Raw genomic sequence first — 20,409 nt, forward strand, 5'->3', positions numbered from 1 at the left:
AGATTCTTTTATTAGACATATGCAATTACCGAGGTTTACATAGGCGAAAGCAATAAACTATTTTGTCTTGAACGAGATTGGCTGTCTGTCAGTTTTTCCAGCTGTTCTTCTAATTTCACAAGTTTGGTCACCAATGATTGATTCATTTCCTCAAGTTTATCTAGCCTTTCATTTTCATCTTGACTGTCCTTAGACAAGTCCAAAGCCTTGTTGATGGGAAAGAAGCTGTAGTCTGCATTCTTGAGACACATGGCCACATAAGATTCTGGCCCTGTATATTCTGTTCGGTCCTTGTTCCTGAGATGAACCAAAAAGAATAAATATTGCCTATCAGTTTCTATTAATAATTTTACCCTTTTTTTCTTTTTTCTTTTTTCTTTCTTTTGTACCATATGTTGTGATCATTTTTGACATGATCCTCAAACCCCTTTTTTGCATGGCGTTGGAATTCAACGGCTGGAATACTACAAATGAAACAAGCTATCAAGAAAAGGAGGGAAAGGAGAGTTAGTAATAGAATTAAAGCATACAACATACAATTCTTCATATCATGCTGAATAGATGATCTCTCTATACAGATTAAGTTAAAGTATACAACATACATGTCAAACGTACCATCACGGAGATGCCCAAAGGTGTCAAAGATAATACCAAAAATAGCATTTAACAAAAATACTACAACAACTAAATAAAAAGACATTTCAAAAACCGTTCTCCATCCATTTGGTCTTAGCAGTTCATCAGGTTCTAGAATATCACCAATACCACCACCTGATCTGACACTACATAAAACAAGGTTAACTGTATATGTATTTCATATGCTTGTGATTACCCGTGTGATAAGACAGTGACAAAACATTCTGTTAAAGAGCCACAGAACAGCCCTTTAGAAGCATCAAATTCTTTGCGGAAATACATATAGGCAATGATACTATGGATATAAACCACAATAATACCCAATATAGCCTACGCAATTCAGTCATCTTGGATGATATACTTCTAACTTACAGTTCGAGAAATCGAATGGATATTGAGTGTGATACTAGAAATGACTCCTTGAAGCACACTGTCACGAAACAACAAATCAAGTAAATGAATAGAATAAAATCCTGGATGGACTAAACCAATAATAGAGAAGGAAACCATAACCAAATGATATAGAAATCTGGATTCTGATACGGTGGCCCAAAACATGGCATTATTGCCGGGACCATAGCGACGATTGATCAAAACAGGTAATTGAATAAAATAGAATTCTGCAGTGAGTAACAACCATAACACGAAATGAAGTAAGCCAAGCAAATATCTGCACGCCACAATTAAAGGAGAAACATCATGCGTAAACATGGCCTCGAGTAATTTAGGGTAAATCATCAGTAACATGTTTAACAAGACAGAGACCCCATAAGCTGCTTCCCACCAAAATACACTGTATCCAGTCAACAAAGATAGATATTGACTGTGTGCTACATGAGCTTGGTTCTCGATTCTTATGCAAATGAATAAGCTATTTTCTGTTTTGAGTAAACTTACTCGTAAATAATCAGTTCAGATTGTTGCACAAAGTCTTCAATCTTGCTTGAAGGAGATTCACTAGATATTTTGTTAATCAAGTTATTTGAAGCAAAAAAAGAAAGGCATTTACCGTTTTACGTTCCATAAGAACCTTTGCTTTGTTCCTTCTCTTAAGTATTGACATACTTCAGGAATTGGGAACAATACTCGAGTCAATTGCTTCTCTTGTCCATAACCCATGACTATTTCTATCTTTCCAGTGTGACTTTGAAAGTATTGAAATGCATGATTGTTTTCAAAAAGTAAAGCACTCTATTATGATTAGAAACATTCTTTTCTTATTTTTGTCATACCTGTTCTTGTTCTAAAGCAGGAAGAAGGGTCATGACAAGAATACAATACAAGAAGCCACATTCTAGCTTCTCAAACAGTTTAAGATTGGCTAAATTGTCATTGTAAATAGACTCCATGTTATTCCTGACAGCCATCAAATCAAGGGAATCAATCATTTCTCTATAGATGGTCTCACTATTTTCAATACCACCTTCTAATAGACTAAGTAAACATACAACTACTTTAGACTACAAAAAAAAAAACAGTCAAGGCCTCTAATCAAACAAATGAGTTTACCTTAAGTTCATTCACTTTAACAGGGTCACACGTCTCATAGGATTCTCTCAAAATAATATTGACAGGATTGATAATCTTGTTGTTAAAGATTGCTACTTGATTATCTAAGCAACCCTGAGTAATAGATTAGATGGCAAGTCATATAAAACAACAACTTACCTGTGCTAGTTCTGTGATAGTGTCCAATACTTGAATGGTCAAGCTGATGCTGCTTTCATCACAAAGAGGTACAATGGCATGAAAGTATTCAACTACGTCCAGCACAATATTGAAACTCTTAATATTGTCAGGTTGTTTAGCCAAATACGTTTGCAAGTGTAAATTATGGCCTTCGACCATCAACTGCAAAGTGCGCATGGCATCCTTCATCACCTTGAAGTCTTTGACGGTGTGTCCATATTCAGATGTGTATTCGTTACTGGCAACCATCAATTGAGAGATTTCCCGGTACAGTTCGTTTGTTTCTTTATCTTGTTGACCAAAATGATACATGCCCTTTCGTAGCATGAATTGATGACTGCTTCGCTTATGGCTGATTGAATTCGTATTGTCCAAGAAACTCATGGATGTCTCTCTTTTATGCTTCGACGTCTTTTTCTGTTGTTGCATGACATTCTCAAACATGTACTGTTGACGATTCATTTTGTACATTCTACGGGCAAGATAAATTTGAGCATCTTTAGAGGCATTAATCCCACTTTGCAAACGTTGATGAAAAGAATAAAAGAATCGTTCTTCTCGAATACTATAAAAATACTCTTCAAGTTTATCCTGTACATTCTTGTTACCACCTTCCAAGAGTGAAATCAAGAGTTTAAGGGCTGCATCAAAGATCTGTTTTCGAGGTGAAGAAAGTAAGTTTTGAGCCACGAGTGTACATCCAAGTTCATTTAATGTGTTTTGTGCCTTGATTTTCTTTATTTCCAAGTCTTCATAATACGCTGCATATTCATTGGGATCAGTCTTCGATTGTTTGCGTATGTATTTCATGGCTATCTCTTTTAGTAGTTTGATGGTGGCTACCTGATAATGTTCAATGCGTCTATCAACAGTAGTTGTGGTGATTGTGTTTAAATAAGCAATCAACGATTCAATACTACTATGGTCGTTCGAAAGCGTGAAATGGGAACCTAGCAAACAATGAATACAGCATGACACGCACAAATTATCTTACATAATCTTTCGTATTCTTCTTTTTGATATTGCTTGACAGACATACTGTTCTCAATGTCATGAAACATCTTTTGAAAACTGATATTGGCTATATCTTGTATAGGTACTGTTTTTGTAGAAGGTTCATGGTGTAATCGGTCCAAGGTCATGGTCGCGTCTTTTAATGTATCCCGTAAAAGTCTGGGCTGCACTGTCCCTCTGAATCCCGCTACATTGATCATACTATCTACACACCCTAAGACAGACTGAAGATCCTTTTCATCATGTGCAGCCAATGGAATCAGTTTCACAATCATATCGACCAGTCTCGAAAAACCGGCTTGTTGATCCACTGCTGTTTCGATCGAGATGTGGTACTCAAACACAGATTTCAAAAAGACCAAAATGCCTCGAAACACATAATTTAGAAATTCAGGGTCGTGTGTTCCAGACAAGCATTGAGCAATGGCCACTTCAGATACAGTAATGAGCTTCAGCATATCTGGATTGTCATACACAGGTACGTCCAAGGGTAATTCAATGTCTTCAATATAAATCGAAGCCAGAAAACTAAGCATCACTGACTTGAGTGCTAAAGACACTTGGTCATCATGTACAATATGATAGATGTCTTGAATAGAAAACACAGTACGAGCAAACGATTGTCCAAATGAGTTTTCACCTTGTCCACAAGTGCCTAAAATACTGATCAAATGAATGCAATAGTTTGAAGTATGCAACTTTTTTAGACTCTCCATGTTGTCAAATGGAATATATTCCTGTCGATTGTTAATGATGAAGCGCATCACAATGTCTTGATTTCGCTTGATAGATTTGCCTTGTGTCTTCAAAAGATCATGAAGGACCAACAGATATTCACCTTGATATCCCTCAGATGTAGTAATGATACGAATGATATGTTCTTCTTTCATATGTGTACTGAGGTACAAGTTATTGGCACATAACCGAGCAAACATTTCAGCAACGACGGGCGAGAGTTGTGTCAGTTCAATCAAGAGATTGATATGCGTCAACACAAATTGACTTTGAAGATACTTGTCATGTTTAACGGCACTGCATAAAAGTCGAAGACAGGCAGTGATTGTGTCAATGTAAGCATGATAGTATCTTGCAGGAATATGCTGAAGTGATTTGAGTACATTCACAAGTAAGTCGCAGGCATTCAAACTCTTGAACATGCGGCAATAAATGGTCTTGTCATATTTGGTTGTGCTCTGGTCTTTGGTCAAAGGAACAATCAACAGCTTCTCTAGCTCTTCAATAATATCCTTGAGTCTCGATAGATGGAAAAGACAATGTTCATCATTCTCACTATCAAAGAAACTAAAGGCTTGTAGCTTTGTCAACTGATCTTTGATACGTCGGTAAGTTTGCTCTTGTTCATTGTCTTTGAGAATAATAGCACTGTTGATTTTTTTAAAAAGTTCTAAAGAGAAATCAATGTAAGCCCTATAGGGTTTATTCATACCTTCACTATCAGTAAATAATCGATGCATAACCACAATGGCAATTTGCTTTAAAGGTGCATATTGATACTTGAGAATGTCTTTAAGAATAGGCATTAAACTTTCTTCACGATCACGAAGCTCTGTTTGTTCAAACACTTGAAGCATGAAGAACAAACCAGATACGTCAGGCGAACAATGATATTCAGCAGATGCACTGTATAGAAAAGCTAAGCGTGTGTCATCTTTGCGCATTATACTCACTCTTCCGTCACAGATTTCCATATATTGGCTAGCTTAGTCATGCGTACACGGAGTCGAAGATCAAATATTAAGTCAAAGATATCAAGTATTTGGATCTTGATATTCATGGCAAACTGGTTCTTTTCTGTCAAAACATAGCGCTCAGGCCATTGTCGAAGCACATTTTTGTCTGTGATATGTTTGTAGTGTTCTTCGTTCCTATAGAATTGGCATGTTTCAATACCTTAGACTGATCCTTTTTTTTTTCTTTTTACCTAGCATCTGTACGCCCGTCAAGGACATGGACAAGCGTACGAAATAAAATGGCTACATTGCGTGTAGTATGAAAAAAGCCCAGTCTCAGCTGTGTATAGACCAGTTTAAGAACAGAAGACAAAAACAGAATATCTTTTGTTTTCTCGGTATACTATAGACTATAAGTCCAATATCCTTGACCTATCTTTCTTACCAAGTGATTTTGTGTGCTTAAATAGCGAAAAATCCAGCGTTTTAAGCTCTGAAAGAACTCTGAATCAATGCCTGAGGATCCAAAAGGATAATTGTCTGTATTGGATTCAATGGATCTAATATAAATGGTATAATCATACAAAGGCACCTTTTCAAACTTTAAGATATCGATATAGAGAGCTACTCAATTAATGGCCTGAATAAAACATAGAATAACCTACCTCTCAGAAGATCACAAAACTTAGTACGAAGTATACGAGGTAACTTTGTGTTCTTTAGACATTGAAGACAAACTTCTTTACTGATACACTGGCTTGTTAATTCAGTCATTTTTGTACTTGTCTTGTTTGAAAGTGAATAGACCAAATCCAACACATCTTGTAAAAACAATAGGGCATAGGGTTGTTCTTCAGTCAACATGTTTAAATCTCGCCACTCGTCTTCTAAGATCTTTATCTGCACTTGTCCTGCCTCCGTCTGTCGTGTCTGAATTAAACATGGTTGACCAAACAGTTGTTCTGATACTTTATCACGAAACCGAAGCAACAAAGAAGTAGTGGTCGTATTTGCTCGTGTAGGAGCAACAGCACGATAACAAAGTGCACTCAAGAGCCGAATATGACTAAACTGATTTTTTTGCTTCATGTTGTGTTGAGACGGATACTGTAATGCATGAACCACTTGTTGTGTTTTGAAAAGTGTCTTGTCAATCAAGTTATCTAGCATTGATGGTGACATCATGTTCTTTTGTTCAACCACTTCTAGTAGCTTGATCAATACTTCTGATGTGCCCATATCATAATCTAAATGGTCAATAAATAAAGCCATGCCCTCTGTGCCTGCTTCATTCAGGACATACAGTTGATTGTCTTGGCTTGCGTTGTCTTGCTCAAGTGCAGGATGGCGCATTAAAAACACACGCAGTACATGGTAACACAAAGTAAGGATTGTCTTGAGTTTGGAGTCTGTCTCGAGTTCTGTCATAGGCACCGGTCTTTCTTCAATTGTGTGCTGTGTCTCTGGTTTGTGTTGAACATGACGCATCTTGGCTTTCACTTGTCTTCTTTTCGTCAGGTAAAAAGGCACCCTGATCATATGGATCACTAGTTCAATCATATTCATGTCTCTGAGTATAGTTTGATGATACTCAATGGGCAATCCTTCTCGTTTGGTTGGGTTCGTTTCTTTGCTCTGAGTACAGAATTCAATCAATGTCTTGAGTATCTGACAAACGAGTTCATATTCAGCATCTTCTACAGGATAAGGATCGTTTGCAAGACAATGTCTGTCTTGACTTAGGTAGCGTTGTAAGGGAGGAATCATCTCATTCGCAAAATTAAAAGTATCTGCCAAAGCTTGATCGACCCGTGTGATGGAGAAGCAATCATGGTAGTAAAATTCAGGCGAGGCGGTGATGCTGTAATACGTAGCCAAGGGGTCCCAATGTGTACCCATGATATCTTGTGCATCCAAGGGCTCTATGGTTTGCTCCACCACAGACGAAAAAGACGAGTCTGTGGATTGAAAGCGGATATGTTTCCAAGTTGAAAAGTTCGCAGGCGAGAGGGCCATGGTGGGTGGCTGTGGCAAAGGACTATCTTCACTATCTGCTGCATGCATCCAACATTCAGTCATGATATGTTTGATTCTGACAAACGAGCCGTAAGGAATGCCCGACATGGCAGGTGCAGAGACAGGCATGAATTGAAATAAAGTGGTATCCTGGCTGGTATCCACATGTGTCAGTGAATGAAGTAGTTTGAGTGTAAATGTGGTTTTTCCTGTAGCAATGTCGATGCGAACATGGCTGGGATCAATGGACAAATAGCCTCTGGATACGGCATGGCGTATACGAATTGGCTTCTTCCAACGTACTTTGGATCCTCGACTGGTGTCTACATTTTCAATCTATCATAAAGTAAGCTCTTGCCTTGGAATCTTGCTTTACTTGCCTCCCAAAAGGCCAAGGGAGAATCACTTTCTTTTGGATCTAGCGGATTGATCAGATGCTTTTTCAGCACCACTGTGTCCCTTCAATAGTTTAGTTTTTTTCTTTTTTATATACTGAATGTATTTATATTACCCATGCATGGCTGGTGCTTCTAGATAGGACTCCATCTCCTTATGATAAAGACGAATATAATGCCCTGAATTAGTGTATTTGACATGTTTTGTGTCTTGATCGGATACTGAAGAATAATGCAATTTCATGCCCCATGAAGATATCTGTGTATGTGAATACACAGGGTATTCGTCTTCTTCCTTTTGTGTATAATCCACATTCAAATAACCTTCAGGTCGAACACACTGTAAAGCCACTGTTTCGCCTACTCGAATCGCATCCCCTACAAACCGAATACGATATCTCGGCATAATCCGGAAATACCCAATGAAATCACTTGACAGATTCACCTGGAGTCTGTGCTGGTGATGTGTTGAGGATTGACGAGTTTTGCCTGTCACTGTCAAGTATTTCTGGAAATGTTGATTGAATAACTGAACCACTTGTCCATACAAGACAGGTTTGCCTAATAGCCGATGCTTTTCAGTCTCATTTTGCGCTATTTCTTTGGCCGCTTTTTGTTCAAGTAAAACAAGCTGGTCGAGTTCTTCAGGTGTTGCTTCACATTTCAGTGTTTCGAGGTCGTTTTCACCCATAAATGCCTCGAGCTCTTTTTGAGCCATGTACGATTGTTGAGGCTCAAGGCGAAACAAAGTGGTGCCTATGGCTGTCTGTAGCGAGTTCGGTCGAACACAGGCGCGTGTCTCGAGTGGATTTTGAGCTGTCAAGATATGGTTGCTCTGATCATAAAATATGATTTCATCACCTAAACGTAAAAGTGTTTCATACGGTTTACCATTGTTTTCCTTTGGCTCGAGTGAAGACATGATTTAAAAAAAAAAAAAAAAAAAAAAAAAAAGAACTAAAATAAAATAAAGTAAAGTAATAAAGACATTTTGTGCTTCTTGTGTAACAAGACTAGTAGCAAAACTAGAGAAAGTCTTTTTTTCACGTATTTCATGCAACAACAATAACAAGTTGCTTGTATTTTATTGGCTATAAGGTAGAGCTGCATCCTCTTTTTTTTTTCTTGCATAACAAAGAAATTGATGACGCAGAAGCTTTCTTTTTTTTTCTCTTTTTAACCTTTGAGAAGTCCGCCTCGTTTTTTTTTTTTCTTTGGATTATATGGTTATGCCCTCTTCTATGCAAATGCAGTCCATCTCGGGCATCATTACGCAGATTCATGTCACTATAGATGAAGTACCACCTGCTCTTGTAGGGGCTTCCATTAATGTGATCGACGATAAAGTTTATGTATTTGCAGGTCGACTTGCCACGTCTCGCAAAATGACCAACTTTCTTTATGTGTTGGATCTCAACACACTCTGTTGGAGTCGACATATCCCACCACCTGATTCAGACAAACCGCCTAAAGCACGCTATTTTCATTCAGCCAGTGTCTATCAGAACCAACTCATTGTTTTTGGCGGCATGGGCTATTCTTCTCGCATGTCTGCAGAAGGTGGTCTGGCTGTATTGGATGATGTGGCCATTTTGGATATTGAAACCATGTGCTGGAAACGACCCACAATTCAACCCAGCCTGTATTCACCTCAGTCTCGTTATGCTCATTTGAGTGCAGTCATTGAAGATAAATTGGTCGTGATGGGTGGACAAGATATTCAGAATAACTATCTAGATGAAATCAACGTACTGAATCTACGGACATTTGAATGGGAACAAGTTAAGACATTAGAGAAACATGTAGGTGCTTATCGATCCATTGCTGTCACTGCACCTACCAGTGCTCGATTTCCTATTCAACCACAGCATGAAGATATCTCGACTGAAGAAACAGCCACTGATCCAGCAGACACCAACGGACAACGAGCCATCAATGTACAATCAGAAGAAGATGCCAGTCCTATCTATCTCTATACAAACTACAACTTTTCTGATGTCAAACGAGAATTACAGCTGATTTATTCGTCCAGTCAGGCTACACAGTCTATTGTGGTAGAAGAGTATTCAAACTACATGAATGGGTCCACCATGCCACCCGGACTACGCTTCCCTACAGGTCATACATTAGGCAATCATTTGATTTTAGCAGGCACTTATCTTTCACCTCAATCTCAATCTTATACGATCTGGTCGCTTGATTTAACCAAGTTAACATGGTCTCGTATTGAAACAGGCAGTGTATTCACCACAGGCAGTTGGAACAAGGGTGTGTTGCATGAAAGATCAAATCGATTCCTTGTGTTTGGTAATTCAAATCGTCGTTTGATGGATGACTATAATCATCGCCAGATCAACTTTGACCATCTTGCCATGGTGGATTTGGAAGCATTTGGTGTGTATGCTTTACCCAAGGCCACTTGTTCTTCATTGGCTCAAGAAATGGGACTTCGGTTGCTGAATGAACCTGCTGTGTCTGATTTCCATATCATCACACAGGACAATATAAGTATTCCAGTCAATTCAGCTGTCTTGTGCCAACGGTGGCCTTATTTTGCTCGATTGATGAAGCATAATGTCACGCATGGAGAAGAACTGGTCAAGAGCCATTACATGTCCTTTCCTTACCCACATACAGTCGTTATTGCCTTGTTGCAGTTTGTTTATACCGACAATCTATTGACTGCTCAACAATACCAACCTCATATCTTGTCTCAATTGCTGTTGTTGTCAGACATGTATGATATTCCTCGTCTTTGTGAACTAACTACCCATGCACTTCATCAAATGCTGAATATGTCGACTGCTCCTTTGATTTTTGAGACTGCTGCATTATCCCATCAGACCAGTCTACAGATACGCGCCTTAAAGATGATGATTGCAGCTAAGAAAATGATACAACAACAGCAACAACAAACAAGATCAAGAACGGTTTCTACACCCACTCATATGACAGATCAACCACCCCCAGTGTCTCCTACAACTTCTGTGTCTTCGTCTAGTTATCATTTGGACAGTAGAGAATATGTCTCAAGTAATACAGCATCTCCTACATTACAATCCTTTCGCGTCAGAAAACCTTCTCTCACCAGTAATCATCGCCCAACACCCCGTGCATCTACATCCAATACATCCCCTATTGCTTCTCCTACGTCTTATTCAACCATGGCTTATAGTCCACCCACTTTACCAGCAGAACTTCCCAGACGATCCCTCTCTCTCCTCCTCCTCCTCCTCCTCCTCCTCCCGCAGCATCACAAAAGACAAAAGAGAAAAAGAAAAAGAAGGCCTTTTTGGAAGCATTTGGTAAACTGTCTTCCATTTCAAAATAAACCTTTTTTTTTTATGTATCAAATCCATCTGACTTGTTTTTTGGGCTTGGGTTCATTCAACAAGAGTTGCATTGCTTGTAGTTTTTGTTCCATTTCTTTCATGGCTTTTTCTTGTTCATGAACGCGTTGTTTAAGTTGTTTGTTCTTTCTTTCTAATTGGTTGATTTTAACCTGCATTTGTTTCTTGCTGTCGACTTGATGAGGATGGTCAACAAACAGTTCAAACTGAAGTAGTTGATGAGCAGAGGGACGATGACTGGGGTCCATGTCCATCATCCAGAGTATCAAAGCAGTGACTTTAGGGTATAGATCCAAGAATCCTTCTGGAAAGACACCTCGCTTTAGTTTATCTAAAGCTTCTGCTCGTTCCATGCCTGTACTAAAAGGCTGAAAGAGTTCAAACAGGATAATCCCTAATGAATAGATATCTACTTTTTCATCATAATTTTGAGCAGCCAATTGTTCTGGAGAAGCATACTACAGAATAAGTGAGCCATCAAACAAGGAACAATCACACACTTACAGTACGTGTGCCTACACCTATAGTACGTGTCCGTTTAGGTTTGGGTCGTTGTGTAGGTTGGCAACGAGGACTGGGTGGTGTAGAGGAGATAGGCGTAGGTACCAAAACAGATTCACCTTGTTCATCCATAGCTTCAGCTGCTAATCCAAAGTCACCAATCTTGGGTACCCAACATCCTTCCCATAAAGGAATCGACTCCAAATCACTTTCAAATGCAGAATCAGGCGAAACAGAACAAGAGGACTCAAAGCTCTGTTTACGCATACGTTTGTCCATGGCAAACAAAAAGATATTACTTGGCTTCAAATCACGGTGAATAAGGCCTTGTTGATGAATATAAGCTGTGCCTTGAAGGATTTGAGAGAATATCTCTAGATTGCGTTTGGCATCTATCGTGAGTGAATCATCATCAGCATATTGTTTGTTTCTAAACCGAATATAGTCATGGAGTGTGGTAGGGCATAGTTGCATCTGAATGAACAAGATCCAACCTGTCTTTTTCATCGTCTCGGATGTAGATGGTGTAGTAGATTCAATACTACTTGACTGAAGATAGGACTCTTCACCAAACTGAATATAAGATGTGTCTTCCTGTCGTAGTGATGATGCTTCACCAAACTGTATATAAGATGTATCATTCAGTCGCAGGGATGATGCTTCAGTAATATCACTTGGTGTAGAATCAAAACTAGGTTCTGGAAAGACACTATCTTCTTCTTCACTGTCTGTAGATTCATCAAATTCAAGCCAAGAAGCATAGTATCGAATCACATTTTGATGTTCTAACCGTGCCAAGTTTTTGATTTCTCTAAAGATACGTTCATACGCATCATCTTGTTGTTCATCTTGAATATCATTGCTTAATCGAATCTTTTTGACTGCATAATCAATGCCATCCAGCTTATTACGGGCACGAAACGCACTGGCAAATCCACCTTTGCCCAATAAATTCAGTTCGATAAAATCAGTATTATAACGAGAGTTTTGTACGTGTAAATTCATCATTTGAATAGGCTCCTTTTTTTGTATGGTAAAGTAATCATTCGAGTCCTTGCTAGGTAAAGGATCATTAAACTGAAGCAAGTCTTGATTTCTGACTGTCTGGACAGCAGTAAAGAACAATTTATGAAATGCTTGTTGAAAAGTAGAGCTTATATTGGTCATTTCATCCATAAACTCAGCATCAATCATACCCAATGAACGTAGTGTTTGACATATCAAAAAGAACACTTTTCTATTGGCATCGGGTGTGTCTCCATACGTACTGCAGAAATGCTCAATCAAAGTAGCCAATAACATTTTAGTTTGGTATCGTTTTGTCATGACATTATCTTGTTGAAGGGTATATTCATAGCTTTCTATATCTTTATGTTAAAATGTCCTTGTGTTGTAGAAACCTTTACCTTCCCAGCGAAGGGGTTCTAAGAGATCATTACTTGAGTCATTAGGCATCTTAAAAAAAAAAAATAATATGTAGAAAAAAAAAAAAAAAAAAAAAAGAAAAAGCAGAATCCAAATTCAGTTTATATCCTACTATTTTGATTGGTTCAAAATTTTTATTCTCGTACATCATATTCATGCTCTTCTTCAAATCCTTCATCTTCATATACTTCTTCTTCATCGTCTTGATATTCTTCATCATCCGAATCAGATTCAGTTTCATAGTCTGTATTCAACTGCAATCGGTTCATTGTGACTGTTAAATCGTCTGCTAAACTCTCTTGTTCTGATTTTGATTTTGACACATCTTCCATGCGCTTTCTCATATTGGCCAATTGAATGTCTCTTTGTTGTGATTCTTGCAATTTCATCGATTCTTCTAGACTCATCATACGAGCACCGCGGGGCTATTCAAGTCAGTGGTTAGATTACGTAATCAATCCTTACTGGTGACATGTCTGTCTCTGAAGGTGCATGAGCTCGTAAAAGTTGAATAGGTGTTTGTTGTTGATTGGATTGTATCAGGGTCTTTTGACGTACATCCAACGTATCATTCAAGGATAATTCTGATACTTTGTCTGATAAACTGTTTTTTAGTAAGGATTCAAGTTGTGCTAGTTTGGCTTTGAGTTTTGCACCCCCATCAGGTAATGTGAGATGACTAACCAGTGAGTAATCGTGTTTTTATGTACTGTATAGCATACTTTACGGGTTATTTAAGGTAGCTTTTGTCTTTTCGTATTGTGATTGCAAGTCATTGGAATCATTAAGTGTGGCTCGATGGGTTCTTAGTCCATCCAACGATTTCTTCTTGACTTGAGGATTCATATTGAAAAAAAGAAAAAAAGAAAAAAAAAATAAACGGAAAAAAATTATTTTAATTTATTCATAATCAGGCTCACTTTCTGGCTTCACAGCAGGATCAATACCAATGGATTTCATCTTGACAGCAATTTCAAACAAATAATCATAACATTCCGTCATGGTCTTTGCCTTTTGCCAGTTTTCACCCCATACATAAACACCATGTCTACGCACAAGGACAGCATTGGTATCAGGGTATTCTCGCATAGCCTAAATTGGAATCAATCAACAGCCCGTGATCATGTTCAACTTACAGCAGCCATTCTGTCTGTCAAATCTTCTTCTTCAGGTGTGTTTTCAACAATAGGTACCACCAGTTTATCAAAATAACGCAAGTTGTTTTTGGTGGAACCAATACGAATACCCTTGATCATTTCTTGATGAGATATCTCAAATGTCTTGCCTGGAAACATCAAGGTGGCCATCACAGCATGCTGAGAATGAGTATGGATACAAGCACCTGCATCACGCATTGTATAGGCATTATAGAACAAAGGTGTACAGGCAGAAGGCTTGAATTCCAAGGGTTTCCTGATCACAGTACGATCCTGTAACTTCATCACAAACAAGTGATGAGGTTCCATGCGTTCTTTTTGAACACCTGAGGGAGCAATATAGACATGATCACTAATACATTCAGCACATGTTGTCAATCTAGATGGGCTTACTCTTGTCGAACACTAATGCCACCACCCGTACCAGTGACCCAACCTAATTGATAGAATAAGCGACATAACTCAGGAATCAAGTTGGCAGGGTGGTTGGGGTCATTGCTGGTGCATAAAACATCAGATGTTTGTTGTGCCGTTGACATGATCGATAAAAAGAAAGAAAAGCTTTTTTTTTTTAGTGGCTGAATTTTATTTTTATTTTTATTTTTTACAAAATACCTATTGAAAGGTATACATTCATAGTATGATTCTAATAAAACACCTTTTTCATTGGATGCAATCATTCATTTGATGGACAATAACGTATAAAGGTGCATGACATTGGACATATCAAGTTTTCTTTTTTTTTTGGCTTACGTAAATACTTCACAACAAAAGATGACAAAGCACCCGAAAGTGTTGATGATGGCGCTTTTCTAGGCATCTTGGTTATCTTGACTTCTTGAGAGCTGTTGTGGCCTGCTGTTCATGTTACGGCTCAAACATAAATAGATGCTTCAACGCGCTCTCGACAAATGCACTTTTGTTAGCTATTTTAGAAATTCACTCAATAAAAGTCACAAACTTGGTCGACGTCACTTAAAATGAACATACTAAAATACATTCAAAAAAAAGCGCGACTTTTTTTTTTTTTTTTCTTTTCTGCATCATACCCATTTCTTACGATGGCTGATAATGTATGCTTTTCATTACTCAAGACAGCCACACAACAAATCATTCAAAGTGCTGGATTTGAAGCAGCCAATAACCGTTCCATAGACACACTGGCTGATGTCTTTGGAAAATATATCGAGTTATTAGGATCGACTGTATCTGCTTATGCCAGTCTGAATGGAAGAACGATGGGAACAGCAAGGGATGTGTTTGAGGCACTGAATGAAGTCGCTATTGACCCAAACACGCTCAAGATGTGGTTAGAAGAAGAAGGAAAAGCACTTTCACCTTGTTGGTCAGCTCAATCCGATCCAGGACGACTCTTGCAAGGTAAATAACATACCATGATAGTGTTACTTATCCCATGTAGGTGTGATTGCGGGCGGCAGAAACACATTTGAAGACATCATCGAGTATCGATTTGGACATGTTCAAGCATTTGATTTATCAGAAGATGAACAAGACACAGACATGCTCCTTGATTCACCTATCCAAGAAAACGCATTACCCGACTATGTCCCTTCTTATTTCCCTGCATTTCCCGAAATCAAAGAAGACACTGTCATGGAAGAAGCAACACAACTCTTGTTGGAGAAACAACAACGAGAACAACAACAACTTCAATTACAACAAAAGCAAGAATTACCTTTACCCGTCATTGTGAAACATCGCAAAAAACCGATCGAGAACCCATTTACACACATTATACCCTTTGATGAATCCAACCTGGCTTCAGCCAAAGAGAAGAGTCGAGACGAAAAGCCTTTGTCGATGTCTGTCGAACTCTCGACTAAGCCCACTGAACCCACCAACGACAGAAAGACCAACATTGAACCTCTTATGGAAGCCTTAAAGAATATTCAGTCACCCAACTATAAACTCGGGGAAGGACTTGAACCTCATGAAGAAGAAGCATTGTTCAAGACACAGACACAAGATGCAGCAGCTCCAGGCAATTATATGTTTAATCGAGACAATGGCGTGTTTGATGAGATTGTGTTGCATTCGGCTGAACCTTTGATTAGTTCTAAAATTACAACACCGAATCTCTCGTTTGATGTGGCCATTGCAACAGCACCTGCTACACCCACCACAGACTATATACCCGGTTCACCTGATCATAAGCTGATGTCTCGGTCCATGTTGGCTGCTTTGGCCAAAAAGGGTAAACAGTTTGGTAAATTGAGACCTGGTATGTCAAATCCCCATGCGATCAGTAAACATAGTGTGGATATCAATGCTATCAAGACAGGCGAAAGTAAATATCTGATGAAGAAGAAGCGTATGCTGGCAGAACAGCAAGCGATGGAAGAAAGACAGCGACTATTAGAACAACAACTAAAAGAGAACCCTAATGCTACAATTGAACAATTAACACCTGTTCAATCCCTGCCACTACCACTACCACCACCACCGCCACCATCATCATCAGCAGCAGCACCACCCTTATCGTCATCAGCACCACCACTACCACCACCACTACCACTATCACAACCCACACTATTACCACCAGCACCACCACCAGTATCGAAACCAGTACAACCTCCACCCCCATTACCAGTTTCTAAACCAATCAATACAGGTCCTATTAGTCTATCTTCCTTTTCACAAACAGAAAAAAAGCATAAGAAACCAACAACACCCAAATTAACCTTGAATTTCCCTCTTCCTCCTCCTCCTCCTCCTCCTCAAAAAGAAGAAGATAATCAGTCACCCAGTACGCCTAAAATTCGATTTAAAATCAAACCACCTATGGAATCACCACTTGTGAAAAAAGAAACACCTGTGCCTACTTATTCAGAAGAAATCAACTGTATTTGTGAGAATCCCACTGTAGATTATGGTACATTTATGATTGCCTGTGATGGTTGTGGTGTGTGGTTTCATGGTAGTTGTGTAGGTATTGCTGAAAGCGATCAAGTAGAAGAATGGTATTGTAAACGATGTAGATAAATCACATGTCAATAAATATTCATTTTCACATGCTATTTTATTTTTGAGTCCTATATAAAGGGAGGTTTTCTTCTTTTTTTTTTTTTTTTTTTCTTTATGAACCGATTAAAACCAGTAGATCAACACCTGAGTCAAGAGCAACTCTATGCTCAAGCAGTAGAGTAAATACATAACTATATATACATATATCATCATGACTCACCAAATACACACAAGTCCTGTAGCAAGCATACAAGAAGAAAGAGCCAAAGCGGCATTTCAGATAAGAGAACTCACCTTTCTATTAGATGGTGGGGAGAAAATGACATTGGTAACACTCCATAATAGGGTCTTGTCTATTGATATTCTCTTTAGTTAAAAGAGAGATTTATGCAAGAATTTGAAAGGGATCCATTGTTTAAAATGGATGATATTCATGATATCTCCAAAGATGAATTACGGGCAAGAACCATGGAGAAAGTAAGTTTAGATGCTAGTTTGTCAGCTTATAAACCATCTATGCTAGTTTCGTAGTCTAGTTCATCATCTGTCAAATGAACCTATTGATATCTTTAGGAAGAGAATGGAATGTGTGTCTCTGATTGACCCTGGATTCTGGACACGCTTTGGTGTACATTGTAAGTCAGTCAACTAGAGACAATCGACTCATATGCTACAGATGGCTTATTTGTAGGTGCATTGCAGAGTAATGCTACTTCTGGCCAATTAGGCTATTGGTTTGAAAAGGGCGCTTTGTCTCTCACGAATATGGTCGGCTGCTTTGCCATGACAGAACTCGGTCATGGTTCCAATGTGCCTGGACTAGAGACCACAGCCACATTTGATGCAGCATCCGATCAGTTCATTCTTCATACACCCACACTCACAGCTACAAAATGGTGGATTGGTGGTGCTGCTCATTCAGCTACACATGCTGCTGTGTTTGCTCAATTGATAGTGCATGGCAAATGCTACGGTACCAAAATATTCATTGTGCCTTTGCGTGACCCCAAGACATACCAAACATTGCCTGGTATCTGTATCGGTGACTTGGGTAAGAAAATGGGGCGGGATGGGATCGATAATGGCTATATCCAGTTTACTCATGTGCGGATTCCCCGTGGTTATATGTTGATGAAGCATACGCGTGTGTTAAGATCAGGTCACGTGATTGAACCGAAACTACAACAATTGACCTATGGTGCTTTGCTTCAAGGCCGTGTGGCCATGGTGGTCGATAGTGGTCATGTGTCCAAAAAGGCCTTGACGATTGCGATTCGTTATGCTGCCGTGCGCCGTCAATTTGTCCGTGGGGATACCAAGGTAGAGACAAAACTGTTGGATTATCCTATCCATCAACACCGATTGATGCCCTTGTTGGCTCAGACCTTCGCCATGTTGTTTACAGGGGTAGAAATGACATCCATGTATCTTCAGATGATGGACAAGTTGGAGCATGCTAAACCAGGCGATGCTGATCTTGAACATGTGTTGGAAATGCTGAAAGAAACACATGCCACCAGTGCAGGGCTCAAAGCCTTTTGTACCTGGAACTGTCTGAGTACGATTGAAGCCTGTCGACAGGCATGTGGTGGCCATGGTTATTCTGCTTATACAGGGTTAGCAGGGATGTATCAAGACTTTGCTGTCCAGTGTACTTGGGAAGGAGACAATACGATCTTGGCCTTACAATTGGGACGGTATTTGGTCCATAGTTATCGAGAAGCCAAAGAAGGCAAGACGTTATCGCCTGGTGTGGGCTACCTAAACGGACTGCAACAGATGCTCCATCAACAATGTACGGCTGAACAAGATGCCATGGGTGTCAGTGTGATTCAAGAAGGTTGGCGTGTGGTGTGTGCTCATGCAGTCCATGCTGCTGCTTTGGAATTTGAATCCTGTCTGTCCCAAGGCGCCAGTGTAGATGACGCGTATGAACAATGCTCTAAATCTCGATTGTATGCTGCTAAACTGCACTCGTATGGATACCTGTTTAACCGATTTTTGGATGCAGTCCATAAAGTCCAAAGTGAACTAAAGACAGTTTTAATGGAAGTCTGTTTGCTGTATGGGTATTACACCATTGAAGAAAACACAGGCGCCTTCTTGTTATCTGGATATTTCACAGCGTCGCATATACAGCACATTCGCCGTCGTTTGGATCAATTGTGTGAAAGTGTTCGACATCAAGCGGTTCCTTTAGTGGACGCATTTAACTTGACAGATTATGTGATCAATAGTCCTCTGGGTCGTTCGGATGGTAATGTCTATGTGCATTATTTTGAACAGGTCAAACGCTCCAATCCTCAAGGACCTCATCCTTATTTTGACCGATTGATTAAGCCATTGATCAGTAGAAATCAGTATGAAGAACAAGACAACGACGACGACGATGAACAAGCTGGTTTAGAAAGCATGGATGAAGATGAGGAAGAATAAAGCTTATCATTTGTGTCTGTTGTCGGTAGTAGTTTTTTCCAACTTGTCTAAATCCGAAATTTCGGACAAAGTTGAATTGATCAAGAGATTCTTGAGTTGTAACAAAGCCAAAGAAGAAGAAAAAAAGGGGGGAACACGTCCACTATAAAGAAAGTGCTTTCTTTATAAAACAAACTAGGTGAAGAAGAATATTTTCCTTTTTCTTTATGAACGCATCGTAAAGAAGATCATGACTAATTCAAAGACAGTGTTTTATGTGAATCGCTGTCACGCATAATGTGTCATTTTCAAAAATGGCTATAAATAAGCGATCCTTTTTTTCTTTTTTTTTTTTCTTGTACCTTTCATTTTCTTGTCATGACTAAATCACAATTGCCTGAATTCTATGTTCGTAGAGTTACTTTGGATGACTTGAAGTATGCTGAACAAGCTACTGCTGTCTTCAATGCAGCTTATAGTTCAGACAATGGTAAGTAACCTCTCCCATCCCCACTTTTTTTTTTCTTACATTCAAATCTGAATGCATTTTTTTTTGTATAGAGGGCTGGACCTCCATTTCAAAAATCATTAAAGATTATGGTACTACCCGAGAAACAACAGAAGATTACATTCGACGATCCGTCCAAGGACAAGTCGTACAATTTTTTGCGTTCCAAAGAGACTCAGAAGGCAACGATCAAGCCGTGGTGGGTTCATTGGTCGTAGAAGACCCTTTGGTGGGTTTGGACCACAGCCATTTTGCCTTATCAGGAAAAGAGGGGCTCTTGGGACGTTTTTCTGTCAACCCCAAGTACCAATCGAAAGGCATTGGCCGGGTATTGATGGAGGCAGGTTTGACAGCCATGAGAGAAACCGGTTACACAACATGCTTAATTCTTGTGTTTGAAAACCGAGATACAGTGTTACGTTGGTATGAAAAGCTTGGTTTTGTGGATACTGGCAAGCGTGTGCCTTTTTCTAGAAGTCGAGGTTTTGAAATGATGCAAGATGTTCGGTTCAAGTTGATGACAAAAGACTTGTAATCTCTATAAACCTTTCGATGGATGTAGCCATAGATAGAACCTACTTTCCAAATAAAGAAATACGTGTCTTTTTAGAAACGCGCTTGATTTTT

At 39.1% G+C, this 20,409-nt stretch overlaps 8 protein-coding genes across 8 annotated transcripts; 4 read left to right on the plus strand and 4 right to left on the minus strand.

Annotated features, from left to right (window-relative positions):
• Positions 1-35: 35 nt before the first annotated feature.
• Positions 36-8,363, minus strand: B0P05DRAFT_584203 (uncharacterized protein; the record flags this gene model as incomplete). Its single annotated transcript, XM_051582328.1, has 19 exons — positions 36-327; positions 390-480; positions 538-570; positions 616-782; positions 833-966; positions 1,009-1,489; positions 1,534-1,593; positions 1,646-1,827; positions 1,869-2,096; positions 2,146-2,259; positions 2,305-3,275; positions 3,320-4,744; positions 4,787-4,980; positions 5,028-5,225; positions 5,282-5,433; positions 5,476-5,654; positions 5,696-7,369; positions 7,423-7,505; positions 7,558-8,363. The coding sequence occupies 19 exons, from the start codon at positions 8,361-8,363 to the stop codon at positions 36-38; spliced, it is 7,464 nt and encodes a 2,487-aa protein (XP_051438178.1).
• Positions 8,364-8,637: 274 nt separating this feature from the next.
• B0P05DRAFT_602271 (uncharacterized protein) lies at positions 8,638-10,772 on the plus strand (the record flags this gene model as incomplete). Its single annotated transcript, XM_051583265.1, has 3 exons — positions 8,638-10,436; positions 10,458-10,552; positions 10,693-10,772. The coding sequence occupies exons 1-3, from the start codon at positions 8,665-8,667 to the stop codon at positions 10,770-10,772; spliced, it is 1,947 nt and encodes a 648-aa protein (XP_051438179.1). The 5' UTR covers positions 8,638-8,664.
• B0P05DRAFT_528712 (kinase-like domain-containing protein) lies at positions 10,660-12,761 on the minus strand. Its single transcript, XM_051576667.1, has 2 exons — positions 11,296-12,761; positions 10,660-11,249 (listed from the first exon to the last, which is right to left on the minus strand). Exons 1-2 carry the CDS (start codon positions 12,616-12,618, stop codon positions 10,791-10,793), a joined length of 1,782 nt encoding a protein of 593 aa, XP_051438180.1. The 5' UTR covers positions 12,619-12,761; the 3' UTR covers positions 10,660-10,790.
• A 90-nt stretch (positions 12,762-12,851) lies between these two features.
• On the minus strand, positions 12,852-13,563 carry B0P05DRAFT_584206 (uncharacterized protein; the record flags this gene model as incomplete). The annotated part of the gene is made up of 3 exons (XM_051582329.1): positions 12,852-13,142; positions 13,183-13,396; positions 13,445-13,563. 3 exons carry the CDS (start codon positions 13,561-13,563, stop codon positions 12,852-12,854), a joined length of 624 nt encoding a protein of 207 aa, XP_051438181.1.
• A 25-nt stretch (positions 13,564-13,588) lies between these two features.
• B0P05DRAFT_299156 (methylthioribulose-1-phosphate dehydratase) lies at positions 13,589-14,860 on the minus strand. The gene is made up of 4 exons (XM_051573470.1): positions 14,490-14,860; positions 14,268-14,435; positions 13,854-14,226; positions 13,589-13,809 (listed from the first exon to the last, which is right to left on the minus strand). The coding sequence occupies exons 1-4, from the start codon at positions 14,552-14,554 to the stop codon at positions 13,618-13,620; spliced, it is 798 nt and encodes a 265-aa protein (XP_051438182.1). The 5' UTR covers positions 14,555-14,860; the 3' UTR covers positions 13,589-13,617.
• A 75-nt stretch (positions 14,861-14,935) lies between these two features.
• On the plus strand, positions 14,936-16,910 carry B0P05DRAFT_528717 (uncharacterized protein; the record flags this gene model as incomplete). Its single annotated transcript, XM_051576668.1, has 2 exons — positions 14,936-15,254; positions 15,295-16,910. 2 exons carry the CDS (start codon positions 14,936-14,938, stop codon positions 16,875-16,877), a joined length of 1,902 nt encoding a protein of 633 aa, XP_051438183.1. The 3' UTR covers positions 16,878-16,910.
• Positions 16,911-17,070: 160 nt separating this feature from the next.
• Positions 17,071-19,295, plus strand: B0P05DRAFT_463886 (acyl-CoA dehydrogenase/oxidase C-terminal; the record flags this gene model as incomplete). The annotated part of the gene is made up of 4 exons (XM_051574190.1): positions 17,071-17,187; positions 17,232-17,336; positions 17,383-17,494; positions 17,536-19,295. 4 exons carry the CDS (start codon positions 17,071-17,073, stop codon positions 19,293-19,295), a joined length of 2,094 nt encoding a protein of 697 aa, XP_051438184.1.
• Positions 19,274-20,399, plus strand: B0P05DRAFT_299266 (acyl-CoA N-acyltransferase). The gene is made up of 2 exons (XM_051573471.1): positions 19,274-19,764; positions 19,836-20,399. The coding sequence occupies exons 1-2, from the start codon at positions 19,653-19,655 to the stop codon at positions 20,315-20,317; spliced, it is 594 nt and encodes a 197-aa protein (XP_051438185.1). The 5' UTR covers positions 19,274-19,652; the 3' UTR covers positions 20,318-20,399.
• The last annotated feature ends 10 nt before the right edge of the window (positions 20,400-20,409 follow it).

Source organism: Gilbertella persicaria, assembly GCF_025201335.1.
Source record: "Gilbertella persicaria strain CBS 190.32 chromosome Unknown B0P05scaffold_6, whole genome shotgun sequence".
In the NCBI taxonomy this organism is placed as follows: domain Eukaryota; kingdom Fungi; phylum Mucoromycota; class Mucoromycetes; order Mucorales; family Choanephoraceae; genus Gilbertella; species Gilbertella persicaria.

Bases quoted from the DNA above. Each gene is read 5' to 3' on its own strand.
- B0P05DRAFT_299156 (XM_051573470.1), bottom strand. From the start codon at position 14,554: ATGATTGCATCCAATGAAAAAGGTGTTTTATTAGAATCATACTATGAA. The intron at 14,227-14,267 runs GTAAGCCCATCT...TGAATGTATTAG, and splicing joins GGCATTAGTGTTCGACAAGA to TGATCATGTCTATATTGCTC. The intron at 13,810-13,853 runs GTAAGTTGAACA...ATTCCAATTTAG, and splicing joins TGACAGACAGAATGGCTGCT to GCTATGCGAGAATACCCTGA.
- B0P05DRAFT_299266 (XM_051573471.1), top strand. From the start codon at position 19,653: ATGACTAAATCACAATTGCCTGAATTCTATGTTCGTAGAGTTACTTTG. The intron at 19,765-19,835 runs GTAAGTAACCTC...TTTTTTGTATAG, and splicing joins AGCTTATAGTTCAGACAATG to AGGGCTGGACCTCCATTTCA.
- B0P05DRAFT_528712 (XM_051576667.1), bottom strand. From the start codon at position 12,618: ATGACAAAACGATACCAAACTAAAATGTTATTGGCTACTTTGATTGAG. The intron at 11,250-11,295 runs GTAAGTGTGTGA...CTTATTCTGTAG, and splicing joins TAGGTGTAGGCACACGTACT to TATGCTTCTCCAGAACAATT.